This window comes from Rattus rattus, chromosome 5 (genome assembly GCF_011064425.1).
Source record: "Rattus rattus isolate New Zealand chromosome 5, Rrattus_CSIRO_v1, whole genome shotgun sequence".
In the NCBI taxonomy this organism is placed as follows: Eukaryota; Metazoa; Chordata; class Mammalia; order Rodentia; family Muridae; genus Rattus; species Rattus rattus.
The window spans coordinates 50,631,589-50,651,084 of NC_046158.1; the positions used below are offsets into that span (position 1 = coordinate 50,631,589).

The window sequence follows — 19,496 nt, forward strand, 5'->3', positions numbered from 1 at the left end:
GTTTTAACTCCTCCCAAATTTACTTTCCTACAGAACTTGGAAATGGTGATGGCCATCAAAAATCAGTATTTTTGTACTAGACAAGAGATGCTTTAAACAAATCAAACCCTTATTTAAAACAAAAACATTCATAATATGCAAAAAAATTTAATTGCATATTATCTGCAATTTTAATTGAAAATTTCCATAGTTTCCTTTTTTACCAATCCTTTGGAACATATGGCAAAATCCATAGCTAAATTAAACAAAAAAACAAAAACAAAAACACATGGCTTGGTCTACACATCGAGTTTCAGGCTAGCAAGGGCTACACAGTGACAGATCCTGTCTCAAAGAGGAACCCCCAGCCCCAACATATATGTTTAAATACAATATAGTTACTTTACATTATTTCTGTTTCATCTCCTGAAGAAAAACCTACGTCAACCAAAAAGGCTATTGTGGGCGGAGAGGCAGGCGAGAGGCAGAATAACACTCCCTCTGCCCCCCAAAGATAACCCTGTTTCTAATCCCTCAAAGTCATGAATACGCTACACTTACAGGTGCAGATCAATTTGATAATCAGTTGATCCTAAGTGTGGGGATGATTCTGGATCGGTCAGGTGGACCTGCTATATTCACAAGGGTCCTTACCAAGTGCAGGAGAGTGCAGACTTAGTGTCAGAGCGACTGACTCCAAGGTGTGGAAACATGCGAGTGCTCTCTGTTAGAAAAGGGGGCCAGACACCACGATTTTCAGAAGGAAGACAATTCTACTCATGCCTTCATTTTATCCTAGTGAGACCCATGTAAGAATTCTGACTTTCAGAACTGTCAAGTTTAAAGTGATTTTATATGCCAACATAGACAAATAGCTGGACATCAATTATAAATATCATACTCTTTTAAAGTCTTAAGGAAATGCTGATTGGTATCCAGTGTTTTATTCACCCTAGTCAATTTCAACAATTACATTTTGCTTCAAGCAAATTTGTATCTTAAAATAACAAATTTGAATTGATAATCATTCAAGATTCTGCCACTGTTTTAATGGTATTTCAAAACAACAACAAAAGCACAGAATTACTTACATATTTTAAATCTGGTACAAGGCAAAAGAAACAACTACCAATAAGAAAAACAACAATAACAACAACAACAAACCAAAAACCACAGCACTTCTATACCCTAAATAAATTCCCTGCAAAGATTTGAAAGTTTAAGCCTGCGGCACACAGGTTCTTTAATATTTGACAGGACAGTTTTCAGAGATGGAAATGAACTGACTTTTTATTAGATAACAATGTGTACATCAGCCCTTGCTAAAGATGTTCTTGATGCCCAGGTGGTTCCTCCCGAGCTCTGTTGAACCTGCCGCTCTCTGTATCTCTTGGGTGCTCAGTGCGCACGCTCTCTTCTATGCTCGCTGTCACCATGGCTTCGGGTGCCCTTTCTTCCCTTCTGCTCCTCACTAGGGCTCTGGTGGGGCCGGCTCCTCGCCTCCCTTTCCCTGTGCTTCTGACCGCAAGGACTCCTGCTCCGGCTTCGCCTGCTGCCCTCAGCCCGGCTACGGCTTCGGATTCCCCCGTTTCTGTCAGACCCTTTCCTCTCTGGACTGTGCTGGTGGCTTCTGGACTTCCGGTCAGAACCAGAATGGACCCATGTGCTATTTTCTCCAGAACTCTCTTGTTTTAGAAGCCTTAATTTTTCCTGGGCTTTCCCCCTGTCACTATGGCTGCTAGAAAGTTCTTCATAAAGCACGTTCTTAGACTTGTACTCTTTACAGTCACCGGATTTATTTCCAGAACACTTGGTTTTCTTCCTTTTCTTCCTCTTCTCTTTCTCTTTCTTTTCTTTGTTGTCACTCTCACTGCTGCTATCTGTCTCCGAGGAGGAGGAGGAGGAGGAAGAGGAGGAAGAGGAAGAGGAGGAGGAAGAAGATGAGGAAGAGGAGGATTTTTTATGTTTTTTGTGTTTATTTTTGCTCTTCTGTAACTTCTTCTTTTTCTTATCACTTTTCTTTTTCTTTTTTTTCTTTTCAAGTCTATCCAATTTCCTGTAGTTGGAAAAAAATAGTCCTCTCATCAACAAAAGAGAAACTGTCAACAGACTATGTCTTCTTAGATGCTACTAAAAATGGTGTCCACATCTAAACGCATTATTTACTTTATTTACTGATAAACCATTTTCTTCCTTTTAAATTATTCAAGCGTGTAGACATTGAGTAGAATTTAAATTAACCCAACTTCCTAACTACACTTCAATGGGAATCACTTATCCTTTTGATAAAACATTCATATTGAGTCAGCGCATGAAATTATTTAGCATTCTAAATAATGGTTCTCTGATTTAAAGAAAACCTGGGATAGATGTGTAGCATTAATTGGACCAATGCACAGCTAATCTTGTGTACATGTTTTAAGTGCAGGAATACTATTGCCCAGCAGTGGTGGCATACACATTTAGCATCAGTACTTGGGAAGCAGAGGCAGGGAGAGCTCTGTGAGTTCAAGGCCAGCCTGGTCTACAGTGTGAGTACCAAGAAAACCAGGAATGGAGAGAAATCCTGTCTTGAAAAATCAAAAGCAAACCAAACCAAATTGAGGATTATCAAAACTCAGGATTATCTCTAAATTCTGAATTAGGATATAGTCTGATATTTTATTGTATAAAATAATTAACTACCTACTAGTTGTCATCAACTATCTAGTTTTAGAAACAGAGCCACTCCACTGCTGTATGAGTGTTCAGGCTGAGAAGATGAACTGTTTAAATGCGAGCTAGGTACTGAGACCAGCCTCTGCACTGGGCTCTGCACGCTATTTCCCACGTACTGAAACGTGGTGAGCGCCCTCTATTGGACTCAGGACATAATTCTGGAATTCTTTAGCCCAGGAAGAGCATGTTTAACAAACATTATTGTAAATTTAAACATTCTTTCAGTATTCCTCATAAAACTTCACAAAATTTAAAAATGAAAAAAACATTTTCCAAAAACAAATGGTGTGCAAAGATATATACAGATTAATTAAGAATTAATTAAGGAAAAGCTACAAATAAATCTACTTTCAAATTAAATGCTCTGAAGGGTACAATAGCTTAGTATAATATGAGGACACAAACACTAATTTTTTTTTTTTTTTCTGGAGCTGGGGACCAAACCCAGGGCCTTGTGCTTGCTACACAAGCGCTCTACCACTGAGCTAAATCCCCAACCCCAAACACTAATTTTTTATTATTGAAAAGACAAAATTTGGATTACCACAGCCGAGGAATCAATCAATACATGTAATGCACAGTTCAGGCATCATCACGAGCTTCTGCATAAGGGCTGAATGCAGAGCCCAGGGTACACCAGAGACAAATCTATTCCATAGACTCCTTAGTTACCTGAGAAGCTTCTGCTTCTGTTTGGTGGTGAGCGACTTTAAGAACTCAACTTCCGGGTCTTCTTCACCGTCACTTGCGACATAGTCCTAAGTCAACAAAGACATTTGCTAGATTTTAGACATGTTAGTTATTAGATAGGAAAGAAAACACGTGTACCTGAGAGTTTTGTGTTAGAGACATACTAGAGATAGTGTGGTACTTGGACTGGAAAGTGTGGGGATTAGAATATTTAAACAGGTATGTTCTGCCTGCAAAGGTGGGTTGCAAGGTTTGTAACTGCTTCACAATTCTTGAAACTACCAGGAAGTAAAAGATAAAACAGACAGAAGCTTTACTGAGACTTCTGTCCTCTCTTCAACACTCGAAACACTGTCTAAATACGGCATCTTTAGTTTAATGAAATAAAAAACCAAGAGCATCTAGAAGCATCTATAGCTCCCTAACGATATTTGCTTACCGTGCACACAGCACTGGGTGCAAACCCCAGTAGTATAGACACAAGAAGCTAAAGACCACGAAACTTAGATCAAAATATCAGTAACTTTAAACTTTATAGTTACAGTTATTTATTATCAAATATGCAAGAAAACAGCCTTTAGTACTCAAACCAGGGCCAGTGAGATGGTTCAGTGCATAAAGGCACTTGCCAGCAAGCCAGATGACCACATAGTAGAGAACTGACTCCTCCAAGTTTTCCTCTTAATTGCATGCATGAGAGCACATGCGCACACACACAGACACCTATACATACACACAGACACAGACACAGACACAGACACAGACACACACACACACACACACACACACACACACAGAGCATGCTGATACAGGTACACAGGCTCTTACATGCACAAAATGTGGTAAATTTAAAAACTCAACTTTCTGAATTTGTGAACAGCTTAATAAACAAGAATTTTCTATAATGCTTAGAGCTGTTCATAGAGTTTTCTATTGGCTCCATTTAATGCTATATTTAAGGGTGTGTTAGCAGGCAGGAACAACAATCCTATCACCAGTTCAGCTAGACATTTTATCTACAAAAACCCAAAGGAGCCATTTCATTTATTAAAATATAGGTTTATAAACAGTTTCTCATTTGGGTTAAAGTAATAAAGAAGCAAAATCAAAACACATTTAAAGCATTCTCTTTGCTCTATCTCACTTTCCTATGGATGCATGCATATTGGAAAACATTAAGTAGCAATCACAAGCAATCACATTTAGATTTCCAGACATTTTCAGCTTACTGATAAAAAGATCATTACCTGCGATGGATCATTTGCGGTCAAGTTTCTCCCCAGTACATTTCGTTTCAGTGCAAACCCACTGTTTCTCATCTCCGCTATTAGCTCCGAGGGGTGCATCGACGGCCCTGTTCACAAAAATCACAGTGTGAATGTATCATTTATATCTCTCTACCTTTTTTGGACTCCACAGTAGGAATGCAGTTGAAGCTTTGTTAAGTAAAATCACAGCTAAATCAACTCAATAATCTTCTGCTGAGCAAATAATCAGATATGATTTTCTAAAACAGCAGTCTGGAGACTCAGAATAGAAAATAATTGCATTTTTCCTTATGTGCATGGAGATGCTTGGCTTATGTAACTCTGTCATATTGAAATGTCCACTTAGAAGTTCTTAGTATAAAACTGACACAAAATAATGACACACAATTAAACTTTTACTGGTTATTCTTAGTAAGAATTTTAAAAAAATCAAATATCGATACTGATAATACAAACACATGGTAGTATACTAACACACACACACATACACACACACACACACACACACACACACACACACACACACACACAAAGTACTTAGTTATTAACTACATTTATATATGTACCTGGAATTTGAAACTTGGTAACTAGGGTTGGTGACAAACCATTTCAGGCCAGCTCTCGCTGGGTACACTTTACAGGGTCTGCAGGCTGCGGTTTTCACTTGTGCAATACTATCCCAAGAAGAAATCTGAGCTGCTTTTTGGCCTCATAATATGTACTAATGAAATATTTAAAAAATGTAAAGGTCAGCTCCCTTTTCAAAGACTTGGGACTCGGGGTAAGAAAGACGGTTTCTTCTCTACCTATATTCTTACTCCCTTTTGCTTCCCAGGCAGGTCACAAACTAGGTGACAACACATGGCCTCAGATGACACATCTGTGATATAACTATGGCGAGGTGGGAGAGAGCTGCTGCCTGCAAACATTTCACAGGAGACGGGGACAGACAAAACACCCAGGAACAGATTGCGAGTTGGTTGATAAATAGTTTGGTCGTTCTCTCTGGGTTTGGTCTTCTGCCACTTATGTCAGCTCAGCTCCATGGAACTCAGCAAAGCACAAGTTAGCACGGTTCAAGTCTCTGCACTTGTCAACAGGCGTTCTGAGGAGAAAAGTTGCAGACCAAGCCCTTCCTGTCAGGCCTCCTGCTCCACCACCATCACCAAGAACGAACTGTCCACCTGCTGCTCTACTCTAAGGATCAGTGCAGCACACAATGGTGGGCTGGGAATCGCCCATGACTGGGGTTAAAACTAATTCCTAGGGATTGTTTTACTCCATTTACTTGCTAGCATTAATGAAACTTTAAAACAAATTTGAATTTTAAGTATGAAATGCCTCTGAATGGCATAAAAGGATTCATACAACGAACAGCTTAAATAAGAAACAAAATCCACTTTGGTTGTTTTTCAAATTTCATCTGCAGGAACATAATTATATAAAGCATAAATGGGCCTTATTATTAAGGTGATATTTCAACTTTAATTGACGTCAGACAAACTCAGAAACACACACTGGCTGGGGCTCGGGGCCAGAGCACTGGGTCACGTCCCTGGAACCACGCACACACACACACACACACACACACACACACACACACACACACACACACACACAAAGGCAGATGTGATAAGGATTAGGAGCCCAGCTCTGAGCATAAGAGGCCACTTTAAATTATCTTCATTACAGGATGGATAATTTTAATACTTTAGAAGGAACGTCTTTACAGTAATTCTAACTACTGGAGTTTGACTTTCCCTGAGTGGCAGAGATAAGATCATGAACAGACATTCCTGTTCAGCACGCCCTTCCACACTGCAGCACAGTTAAGAACAGTGCTCGGTCCCACGCCTGACAAAGTCCTCACTATCAGCAGCATCCATCTGCTTTCCACTGCCGTATGATAGTCTTCAAAGTTATAAAAAGTGCCCTTAAGAAGAATTTCCTTAAGCTACTCGTAGGTGTGTGCGGGTGTGCGGTCAGGGGACAGCCTGGGACAGCTGGCTCTTTCTCTCCACCACCTGGTCCTGGGGCTCAAGCTCAGGCCAGCAGCTTTAGTGGCGTCCGGGTGGTGCCGGTCGCCTTTGTACTGGGAATGAGCTGGACCTGCTAACCCACTCTGCCAGTGTGCACAGCCTGCCAGCCCAGAGGCAAGTGCTCTTCCCAGATTTCTGTACTTAAATCTCCGACCGTCAGAAGCTTGAGGTTTAAAGTTCTTGGTTTAGAAGACATGACAGGGCAGGTTTAATTAAGATATATTTAGCAAGACATTTTTACACTTTCCATGTCACTGTGACAGAGGCATGCAGAATTATGCTGACAAAAGTAACTCTAGCTCTTAAAAAAGTCGAAACAGACACAATAAACATGTAAGCATGTGTGTGTGTCTCAGGAACATGTAAGTCTATGTTTGTGTACATAGGGTTCTCTCTCTTGACCACTCTCTGGATCGGACCTCAACACTACAGCTCTGATGCTGTGAAATATCAGCTCTGGCAAAACAGACGCACTGATAAGATAGACTGTACAACAAGCACGTTCAAATATGGGCAATGGCCCCGGGATCTGCACTCATTTCTTTCGTACCCCAGGTTAACTGAGCCTACAGCACCACCACTTCCATGAAACAAAATCTGGAGAGGGGAGCAAGGGCATTGAGACAGGACCTTATGTACCCCAGGCTGGCCTTGAACCTGCTGTGTAACTGAGAACGACCTGGTACTCCTGTCCCCAGGCTCCTACCTCCCAAGTTCTGGGATGTCTTTTTGTCCTTTCCTAAGGTGAGACTGCGGACCTATAGGGAATCACTGTTCTTCCCTTTACACCACACACGAGCATATGGGGACACTAGTTACAGTAAACCACTCAAAGAGAGAGCCAACTAGTGGGAATTATCAGAAACTGTCTCATACCTACATCCAATTTCTTACTATACCACAACAATTTTGCTTTGAAAAAGCTTATAGAGGGCCGGAGACATGGCTCAGCTGATCTCGCAGAGAATGAGGGTCCCCGAATACACACAGAGGCTTACAACAGGCTTTAACAACAAAGCCAAGGGATCTGATACCCTCTCCTGGCCTCCATGGGAACCAGGCAAGAGCATGATACATCTATCGATATGCAGGCACTCACATACACACACTGACAAAATATCTAAAAAGTTTATCAAAAGTATCTTTTAAAAAAGACTAAAACGGAAGCCAGGTGTGATGGTGCACACCTTTGATCCCAGCAACTTGGGAGGCAGAAGCAGGTGCATCTTTGAGTTCAAGGTCAGCCTGGTCTACAGAATGAGTTCCAAGGACAGCTAGAAAAACAGAGAAGCATTATCTTAAAAAAAAAAAAAAACACCCAAAAAACCTAACAAAAAATTAAAAAGGGGGGGAGACCAAAACAGAGATGGCAGTTGAACAAAAACAAGGTATAATGGCACATATTACAAAAATGTCACTCACACTGAAACTCAGTACTCTGTATGCTAACTTAAACAATACCAATAAAAAAGCAGGAGTGCAGCAGGAACACGTAGCCTAAGTCCCAGTGAACAAGGCTATTAATAGCGTGTGTGGGTGATGTTTATTTATAAAGATGGGGATGTTCTATGTATGATTTTTCTAAGGTTGTACAAGAACCGACTGTACTGCACCCTCAGGATCTTCCTGACACTGCCAGTTCATCTTAGAGGTGGCTGGAGACAACAGGGCTCCTAGCTGCCCTTACCCCAGGGTTCATGCTGGAGACAGCTATCAGTCTCTAAGGAAAGTTAACACTTTGAGGCTGAAAACCTCAAAGGCAGGGGAATGTGAAACTATCCTAACTGTACGCTGGTCAAAATTACTGTCTGTTAAAAACAAGCTCGCCTTTCAGAATGGAAATAAAGATCTAGACACATTTGACTCTATCTTTATTAGTTTCCACCTTAACTTCCATGGAAAGCGCTGATACTACAATGGAGCTAATGCAGACGCTGAGGGGAGTGCCGGCCTCCTCTGTGCTGTGAGACCATGAAGCATCACAACTTTATGTCCATTTTAAGTTAATTACAGGGATACAAATGCTCTGGTTACCTGTGAGCCTCAAGAACAATACCTTGAGGGCTAGCGATGCGTCTCAATTGGTACAGTCTTGCTTGGCACACACGAAGACTGTGGCCTGATCCCTCACAACCCATAAACTGGACATGGTGGTCTATGCCTGTAACACATCATCTGGGATACTGAAGTGACAGATCAATTCAAGGTCATCCATGGCTATACAATGGCTACACAGGAGCTAGCTTGGGCTCTATGTCTCAAAAAACCAGAGGGGGAGGGGAGGAGAATATAATGAAGTTCAGGAACAAGTAAAGTAGGAGTCAGTGCAATGGGAAGAAGCCAGCATTCTCAGGGGTGGAAGCGTGGCCTCTGCTTGCTGAGGATGTAGTCAGCAGATGCACACCCGCCAAGGTCAAGCCCGACACTCACGAGTAGTGCATCTTAACCTTAGACAGTTGTCAGAGGCGGGGGGTGAGTGCTTTAATGCTAGCACTTGAGAGGGGGAGGCAAGCAGAGCTCTGTGAGCTAGAGGACAACTTGGTCTACATAGCAAGTTCCAGGTCAGCCAGGACTGTACAGTGAGAGCCTGCTTAGAAAACATCTTAAGCAGTACATTTAGTCAACAGTGGGTACAGAGTGGTGGTCTACCGTACCTATACATTGAATATGTTTTATAAGGGGGTGCTGCATGGAGAATTTGAACTGCAGACAATGTAGAAAATGACTTTTAAGATGTCTTACAAAGACTTTAGGAGAGGCTTATTTTTATCTTCAAGCCTGTAATAATTTTGAGAAAATTAGTTCATAGGAAAAGTACAACTTCCTATTAAAAAATTTACTTAGAGGAGATAGATAACCTTTGATGTTTTGAATGGTTAGTGAAACTTCTCCTTTTTGTTTCTTTTTTCTTTTTTTCTTTTTTTTAGGAGCTGAGGACCAAACCCAGGGTTCTACCACTGAGCTAAATCCCCAACCCCTGAAACTTTTCTATTTACGCGCTACCTAATGAATTAAACTTTTATCTGCTAAACATGTATACTGAACAAGGCAATAGGGATAGGAAAATGTTAGGATTTAGTTCCTATTTCAGAAAAAAAAATATTTCCAAGGATAAAACTAAAAACTCAGAATCACTCAGGGCATTCTCAGTGGAACATGGGGAAGTTTCACAGTCTTTACAAAGTTTGATTTGGGCAGAAGAATTACTATTTTCAAGATAAACTAAATTTCATTCTTTTACCCGGATAACCACAAACTAATTTCCTTTCCTTGATAGTAGTAGATGGGATGCATTAAGAGGGTTATAGAAATGGGACTTCTGAGCGACAGCTCAGTCAGTAAGTGCTTTCGGGCAAGCATGAGGACACGCGTTCAGATCTGCACTACTCGGGGAAAAGCTGAGGTGTGGTGCTGCATGTCTGTAATCCCAGCAGCCCCAGGAAGGAGACAAAAGGACCCGTGGGGCTCAGCCATGCGGTACATAAACATACAGAGACTTAGGACTGTGATCCGAGATTCATTCATACACCCTCTAAGATTATGAGAGCTGTGTCCTCCGTTAGTATCAGACATGCCTTTAACAAAAAGCAGAGACATTTATTGACAGAATAAGACTGTAATTAATTACTGGCATCAGTAGACTTTCAAAGAATCACTTTAAAAAATAACTGAGGGGCTGGAGGGCTGGCTCAGAGGAAGAGGACCCAGGTTTGGTTTCCAGCACATGGTGGCTTTCAATAACCACCTCTAACTCCAACACCATCACATGAGGTGCACAGGTATACAGGCAGGTAAAACACTCATAAAATAAAATAAATAAATCTAAATAAAGAGAAACTATAAAATGGAAAAAAAAAAAAAAAAAAGCAAAGGGAGATGAAAGTAGAGGGCTGGGGTGTGGCTATGGCAGAGAGCGGGCTGAGCACATACAAGGTCTTGGGCCAAACCTTCAGTATGGGAAGGGGAGGGAGAGGGAAGGAGGAGATGGGAAGAGAGACTGATTTAAAGTGTTACAAGAAAAAGCTACCAACAAAGAATTCAATATCCAGTGAAATATTTCACTGAGAAATGAAAACCTCAGATCAAGTAAATGAATGAAGAATTTGTTTGGGGCTAGACTCATGTTATAGGATATAATAAAAGTATTCTTTCAGAGAGGAAGATGGAGAAAGGGACATATCACGCTGACAGTAACCAAGAAAAGCTAGAGTATCAACACTAATTTGGCACTTCCAGAGTTCAAAGCAAGTGCCTTAGTTAAGGTTACTAGAGACTTTGATCATGGCAATTCTTATAAAGAAAGCATTCAATTTGGGCTTGCTTACAGTTTGAGGTTTAGTCCATTATTATTATGGATAATGGTGATGCATGGTGGCATGCAAGCAGGCATGGAAATGGAGAAGTAGCTCAAAAGCTCTATATTCAGGTGCTGGAGAGATGGCTCAGTGGTTAAGAGCACTGACTACTCTTCCAGAGGTCCTGAGTTCAATTCTCAGTAACCACATGATGGCTCACAACCATTTATAATGAGATCTGATGCCCTCTTCTGGTGTGTCTGAAGACAGCTACAGTGTACTTATATATAATAAATAAATCTTAGAGAGAGAGAGAGAGAGAGAGAGAGAGAGTGAGAGAGAGAGTTCTACATCTAGATCCACAGGCAGTACAATGAGAAAGACACTGGGCTTTTGAAACCTCAAGACTCACTTCCAGTGCTATACCTCCTCTAACAAGACCACACCTAATCCTTCTCAAATAGTGCCACTCACTGATAATGAAGCATTCAAGTACATGGCCTGTGGGAGCCATTTTTATTCAAATTACCACACCAAGGACAATTATTTTCTCCAAAAAGATCCAATAATCTGAAGTATGTACATACCTAATGACAGAGTATCAAAAATGTGAGGGAAAACTAATAGATGTGGGTTTTTTATTTTTTATTTTATATTTTAGAAATAGGCAAAGCCACAGTTACTTTTAGAGGCCTTGACATCCTTCTACCAGTTGATGGATCCAGCAGGCAGAAGGTCAGGAAGTAACAGTGAACTGATCCATGCAGCATATCTAGCTGACACAAAGTTTTATCCAGTAAAAGAGAGGTATGTGCTTTTCTCACACCAATGTATGGTGTGCACCAAACAGTAAAGATTCTGGTCACACAGCTAAACAAATGAAGGGGGACAGAAACTATATAAGGCCTACTCTCAGATTACAGAATTTAAACTATGAATCTGTAACAGAACAGCAGAACAATATTTGGAGGTAAAGAAACACACTTCCAAACAACACACAGCAAGGAGGTGTCAGGAGAAAGTAAAAATGTATTCTGAATTAAGGAAAATAAAGACGTAATAGCTGTCTACTAAAAGAACTTGGCTGGCTTTTGTCTCCAGTCTGAGAAAGTTGAAGTTTGTCAACTACACAAAAAACATACACCTGGGCTGGTGAGACGGCTTCAGCGTCTGTGCAAGCTTGACATTCTGAGTGGGACTAGTGGGACCCACTAAGGTGAAAGGACAGATGCAACTCCACAAATACAGCTCAAGAAAATAAACCAACCAACCACCCACGGCTGACAGGACAGCTTATGTTCACAAGGTGAGCTAAGATAGCTCAGGTTACGGAGTGGCTAAGGATGGCGGCTGGACATGCTGGAAAGACAAACCACGTGATCAGAGGCTGGGCTTTGAGCCTGGTGTTCGCAGAGCTCTGGGAAGGAAGGGGAGGGGGTCTAATTATGGTACATGATCTAATCTAAAACACTGAACTCCCAGCAGTTTAGGTGAGCATCCCTGGTCAATCACATGTGTAGCACATTGCTCTTTATCAGTACACAGAAGGTGACAGCCCTTCTGCAGGAAACACAGCAGACGTTTTGTGCTTGTTACCCAGCCTTGTTCTACATGGCTTTTCGGTTGCTGTCTCGCTTTCAGGGGATCTTTCTGCTATGACCTACAGTCCTCTAAGAAGAGTGTGTTCCTGAGTTCTGTGAGTGGGTAATCCTGGGCTGCCTCAGAGGGAATCCTTACTGGCAGTGGTTTTGATGAGTAGTCTGGGGATTCCCATCCCTGAAGCACCCGCTGATCAAGGCAGTCTTTTTGAGATGTTCTAACCTAACTTGGGTAGTTAGTTTCAGAAATCACTACATAGAGAAAAAACCCAAAACACCAAAAGACCTAACCACACAATAAACTTTATCAAAAATCACAGGATACAGTAAAACATATGCTTAGAGAGATAATTATACTATTGAATGTACACTTTAGAAACATAAGAAAGATTTAACCCTAATTCCATGAGGCAGTGAGATGGCTCAGAGGGTAAAGGTCCTTGCAGCCTAATGACCCAAGTTCACCCCAGGATACACATGCTCCCCCCAACTTGCCCCACAAGCTGGCCTTTAACCTGTGCACATGTGCACACTCACACACATGAAGTGAACTGATGGAGGAGAACACGCTCCATCAATCCTGGGGCTAGTAGCTCAGTGACCATGCACTTAGCTACTGCCTATAAGGCCATGGTTAGATCTGCAGCATCTCAAAAACGCCCAGTCCACAACCTAATTAACAACAAATTAAACTCAGTAAGAAATAAAACTGAAAACAGTAAAACAGGAGAGAAAAGTTCACCACACTGAAATCTACTTTCTGGATTTCTACCTCTAAAGCTTTTTTTGCCAGGCTAGGCAAAAACAGAGAGATTTGATGACTAAAATAGGAAAAGAATGAAAGAACATCATACACATCCTAGGTGTATTAGAAAAGCAATACAGGAACATGATAAAGAATTCTGTCATGGAGTTTTAAAATGAACCAAATGCCTTAGAAGACAAAAATATGAGCTGGAGAGATGGCTCAGTGGTTAGGAACACTGGCTGCTCTTCCAGAGGTCCTGAGTTCAATTCCCAGCAACCACACGGTGCCTCACAACCATCTGTAACGGGATCCGATGCCCTCTTCTGGTGTGTCTGAAGACGGCTACAGTGTACTCACATACATAAAATAAATAAAATCTTAAAAAGAAAAAGACAAAAAAAATCTAAAAATACTAATACAATTAAAGAATTTTGATAAATAATAATAATGACCTTTGAAGATAAACAGCTTCAGACCCAGATCTACGTATTAGTGAAATCTATCAAATATCTAAAGGAGAAAGAATAATAGAATAAAAAAATCAAATCAAACAAACAAAAAACTGGCAGGCCAGTACTTCTCATGAACACAAATATATAAATTCTTTTTTTTAAAAGACTGATTTATTTATTTTTTCATTTATTTATATATGAGTACACTGTCACTATCTTCAGACACACCAGAAGAGGGCATCAGACCTCATTACAGATGGTTGTGAGCCACCATGTGGTAGCTGGGATTTGAACTCAGGACCTCTGTGTTCTTAACCACTGAGCCATCTCTCCAGCCCAATATATAAATTCTTAATGATGTATTAGCAAGTGGTTCCAACAACTGACGCCATAACCAAGTGGTGTTTAGTCCAGACACTCAGGTTGATTCAACATATGAAAATCAATTCCTGTAGCTGGGTGTGGTGCATGCACTGCGGCCTGTGTGGGATGCATGCACTGACTGTGGCTGTGTGCGGTGTGGCTGTGTGCGGTGCATGCGCTGACTGTGGCTGTGTGGTGCATGCATTGCAGCCCCAGCACTTGGGAGTCGAAGCAAGAGAATCTAAAGTTTGGGGTTGGTCAGAACTGCCCAGTGAGTTGTGAATCCAATCTGTTGAAAAGCCAAATGTATAAAATCAATTAATGTAACTCATCAATCATATTATCAGGCTAAAATGGAAGATACAGGATCACATCATAGACTCACAGGAATAACGAGGTTGGACATTTCTACATGGTGTATCTTACTGGTCCATAGTACTCAGGGCCAGTGGCATTGCCAGTGCTTTAGGACTGGGTCAATCACTTCAGAATTGTTAAAGGGCTAAAAGGTGGGTGTGATGGGTGGCTAAGAAGCAGGCTGAAGCAGGTTGGCATCAGCCCCTTAAAGTGCTTCAGCCCTTCTACACAGTGACTGCTTAGGGCTAACACCTGCATCCTACAGACAGAAGTCTGCAAGTCAAGCAAGCAAGGGTATGCGAAATCTTACCTAGGAAAAGGAAGCACTTAAGAAATAGAATTTCATTTGTTTATTTCATGAATACAGTTAATTCCACACAAATATGTTTCTTGGTGGGCTAGGAGGTTTATTGTATGATCATTCATATTGCTGTGTGTTTAAGCATAACAGTAAACTCTAATCCATCAAAGAGTGTATTATCCCAAAACAGGGAAGTCTACATAAAGGAGACCTGTACAGAGAATCTCTTATAAGCATTACCTGTCAATAAAAAGCTGAGGCAGGAAATAGGAGGTGGGACACTGGCAGGAAGAGAGAGGATGCTGGGAAACCATGAGAGAATAAAAGGAGACTCAGAGAGAAAAGAGATGGACCACAGAGATGGACATAAACCAGCAGGGAGATGCTGAAAGAAGCAGGCCGGGACTAAAGAGAGGTAGCTAACCACCACATGGTCAGGGGATGAGCTAAAGCTCACGGGCTAGGCCTTTATTAATAAATAATCAGTCTCAGAGTTGTCATTCAGGAGCAGGACTGGGAAGGAAAGACAAAACTTTAAAATTATTTCAACAGAGACCAGAGGCTGCCTTCCCTGGGAACTAAATGTTAAGTTTCTTTTTGGCGTACTGAAAATGTCCAAAAATTGACTGCTGTGGATATAAAACTCTGCAAATGTATTAAAAGCCATAGAACTGAATTGTTCAATTGAAATTATAGCTCAATAAAGATGACGAAAAGGGCTGGAGAGATGGCTCAGTGGTTAAGAGCATTGACTGTTCTTCCAGAGTCCTGAGTTCAATTCCCAGCAACCACATGGTGGCTCACAACCATCTGTAATGGGATCCAATGTCCTCTTCTGGTGTGTCTGAAGACAGCTACAGTGTACTCATATACATAAAATAAATAAATAAATCTAAAAAAAAAAAAAGAATTGTTAAACATGATGAAAAACCACTCTACTTTTTCAAAAGAAGTTTAATTGTAATACACATTAAGAGTTTAGAGTCAACAGTAAGAATTAAAGGTGTCAAGGCTAGGGATATAGCTTCCATGGTAGAGTGTCTCCCAGCATGCACTAGGAGGGACAGCTCTCACCTGTTATCCTAGCACTTGGGAGGTGGAGGCAGAAGGATCAGAGTTCATGGTAACCATTGGCTACATACCAGGTAAAGCTGGGCTCGGGTCACATGACACATTGTTAGAAAGAAAGAAAAAGATATACCCACTATAGAGTAGGCATGTGGGCTAGCCGTTGAGAGTCCCACTGTACGAAGGATTCTTTAGAAGACATCATTCACTGCTGAAGCTTACAAATTTTGGAGGTAATTTTGATGTGTCTGGAGTGGATGGAAACTTACAAACTTAAGATGATCTTATCAGCAGAAAAGATATTCTAAACCAGCTTAGCCCAAAGAAGCATTTTGATTGCCTAATTTAACTCTGTAAAGGAGAAGTAAATCTTATAGCTGGTCTCTGTAAACCTCACAGCTGGAATATTCTAACAGCACCTTGCAGTTTCCAGTGATCAAAGTAAGTTACTTTATATACTATACTAAGAATTTCATAATAGAAATAATGTAACACCAGGGGGTGCGGTTATCATGAAATAATTACACTCCTGGGAGATTACAGGCACAAGGCTGTACCCCAGGGGTGTGATTATCCCATGATAACCACATCCACTGAAATTGCCTTATTGCAAAAATAATCTCTATTCACTGGCAGGACATTATTCAATAGGTGATTTTTTTTTTTTAAATGAAAAGACGTTTTTAGCTTGAATCAGCAAGTGGATTAGGAAATTGGTCAGTTTATTTTTTTACTGCATTCAAATTCAGAACACACAGCCATTGTTAGTCTTCCTATTTGATATAGCAGTGTTTTGATTTTGTTTTTGAGGAGATTTTAAGAGTTCCTGTTAGCTTTCATTAAGTGCCAGCATTAAACTCAGGTCAGACTTTGAAGGCATTGTTGTTAATGGAGCAATGTGATTTAAAATACCCACTCCCCTATGTACAATTTTTAATTCTTCTAAAACAATATTCATTAAAAAATTGAAATGTGATTTATTTTCACTGTTGGAGATACAGAAAAGAAAAACTATGGGGCAAAGTGTCTCAGGCAATTCTACCAGTCCAATAACAGCAATGTTAACATTTTTCATCTATTTTCTTCCAACACTTTTTCTAAATTACACATTTCACTCCAAGCCTACCTGAAGAGGAAACACGTTTGACTACTGCTTAATTAAGTAATTAATTACAAGTGCTGCAGTGCTAGGGCACAAATCTAGAGCCTCAGACATTGTAGGCAAGGCCTCTACTACTGGGCTCTGGTCTTAATGTATTATAACCTGCCTTTTTATCTGACCAAATGTTGTACACGATATCCATAGCATTAAGAAATCTCTGTATCTTGAACTAGATAATAAAGGCCTCTTTGTGAGCCTCGGGGGGGGGGGGAGGAAGAAATCTTTGTATCATCATTTATTTACCTGGACAGGGTCTCACTGTTCATCCCTGGCTGGCCTTGAACTTACAGAGATCTGATGACCTTTCCCTAAGTGTGGAGATCAAAAGTGTGCTCCAGCAAGCCAGTTTCTTCCTAACATTTTAATTGCTGCGCCGTTAAGTAAGCCGTGGTAATAATGCTCACATTTATTCACTTAACGCCTTGTGAAGAGTTAAAATAAAAACTTCATAAAAACTATAAAAGAACAGCAGATAAGGGGACAGGACAGAGCAGGCCTGAGATGTGCCCGGCCAAGCCTAAAAACAAGGTCAAGGGATTGTTCCAGGAACTAGCAGCCACCATCTCCGCTGAGTCGGGGGCCATCCGGACGGACAACTCCCTGCTCTACAGATAAAGATAAGACGATCTCCTATATTGAGAACACCCCAGCCCGCACGTACTGCTTGCAGATGAGACCTTGTACCCATTTCCCTTGCTGATAACCACGCTGAATCCCCTTGCCTTCCCCTATAAAAAGCCTTAAATTTTGAGTCTTGGGGTGATTCCTCTGTCTCCTGGCGTGAGACACGTTTAACCGAGATCTAGTTGTCAAACGCTACCTCTTGCTGTTACATCAAGACCGGCTACTCGTGTTTCCTGGGGAACCCCATCCCTCGACTAGAGTGAGAGGCTCCCCAAATTTGGGGGCAACTCTTTCATTTGGGGGCTCGTCCGGGATGGGAGCGTGATCCCCGGAGACTCGAATGCCCCTTGGAGGTACGTTGGTATGCGTGTTGAGAAGTGGCTGCAGTGTGTGTGAGTGTGCATGGTTTTTGTGCTGTAAATTGTGTCTTTTTTGGTACCAGTTTTAAGTTTGAGTGCACTCGGGTGGAAGAGGCTTCCCACCCCGTACAGGGCCTGTGAGTAGATGCTTAGGCATTTTTGCTCTGCACTATACAAAATCTTTAATGACATATTCATGATTATTTCCTTAGGATAAAAATTGATGACTTTTATGAATTCTGCAATTTAAGCAAACAGAAAAAAGTTGCTGAATTGTTCTTACATGTGGTTTAGGCAGATGGTTCTCAACCTTGACAATACAACAGGTATAGGTCAGGTCTTTCTTTCAGGGTCTCACTATGCAGCTCCATCTTTCTGCCTCAGCTTCCTAGGAGCTGGCATTAGCCTAGTCGCGGCCGACTCCATGGGAACTGCGTTAGTTCATGTAATCGGAGCACAGATGTCCACGCTCTGCTCTATTTTTATCTTCATATCAGAGTTCAGTGCCTTCAGACAGTCTTCGTGTACGTGATACCCGGAATCAAAGTCCCCGTGTATTTATTTGTATTTATTTTTGTACTTACATCTTGTACTTACTTACATGCAAATGGCAATTTCCCTAACATCTTATTTCTGTAAAGACTGAGGCAAGAATTAATTCAGTCTGTAGTTTTTTCTCACTATGAACACAGCCTTTATAACACCCTAGTAACTGAGCTCTCTTCAGCTATTCCGATAATTTTGTTTAATATGGGAATATAAAGGAAAACATTAGTGTTCTGAAGACTGTCATATGACATTCAAAGTCGAGGCCTAAATTTTAAGCTTCTTTTCCAATTTTAATTAATCACATATTTAATATAAAATAAAACTCGCCTGTAATCTTAGCAAATTAGCATATTGACTGTTTCCACTGTATCCTTCCAGTCCTAACAGCCATGCATTTGGTTCTATACTAGAATCACGGTCTAGGTTCAGTCAGTGTGCCTTAGCTCACTCTACACACTGACGGTTAAGCTTGCCTAACCTAGTATTAGATTACGTGGCAAGTGAAAATGAGAAACACTGAAAATACAACCCCCTTTAAATAACTGTTTCAATATATCTTTATTTTCCTCCAGACTAACTCCCCTTCCCATAGAAGGCGCAGACACTCTATGCTGAGACGTCAATTCTCCCCACAGCAGCTTTCCCACATGCAGACCACAAGCATCACTAGGCTTGTAGGGAGGACTTCCCTCTGCACACTCTCACTGAGAAACAGTCTGTGATGGCACTTAGAAGCTAAAACTAAAATATTTACGAATTCATCTGTGTGTGCATGTGCACATATGCCTAAGTGTGTTCTCTTTGCGGGCACTGTGTTACACTCAGTGACAGTGAAGGCCAGAAGACAGAACTGGATTCCCACAGATTTCCAGGTGATTGAGAGCCACTGCCTGGGTGCTAGGAACTCAAGCCATGACTTCTGTAAG

The 19,496-nt window shown here is 41.1% G+C and overlaps 1 protein-coding gene across 1 annotated transcript in view; it reads right to left on the minus strand.

The window, feature by feature from the left end:
- Positions 1 to 907: 907 nt before the first annotated feature.
- Cir1 (corepressor interacting with RBPJ, CIR1) overlaps positions 908 to 19,496 on the minus strand; it is a 30,710-nt gene continuing 12,121 nt past the window's right edge. Inside the window, exons 8-10 of the mRNA XM_032903496.1 lie at positions 4,635 to 4,741; positions 3,370 to 3,455; positions 908 to 2,035 (exon numbers count right to left, since the gene is read on the minus strand). Of these exons, the coding sequence (XP_032759387.1) occupies positions 1,378 to 2,035; positions 3,370 to 3,455; positions 4,635 to 4,741 (851 nt within the window). The 3' untranslated portion in view covers positions 908 to 1,377. The remainder of the gene's footprint in view (positions 2,036 to 3,369; positions 3,456 to 4,634; positions 4,742 to 19,496) is intronic.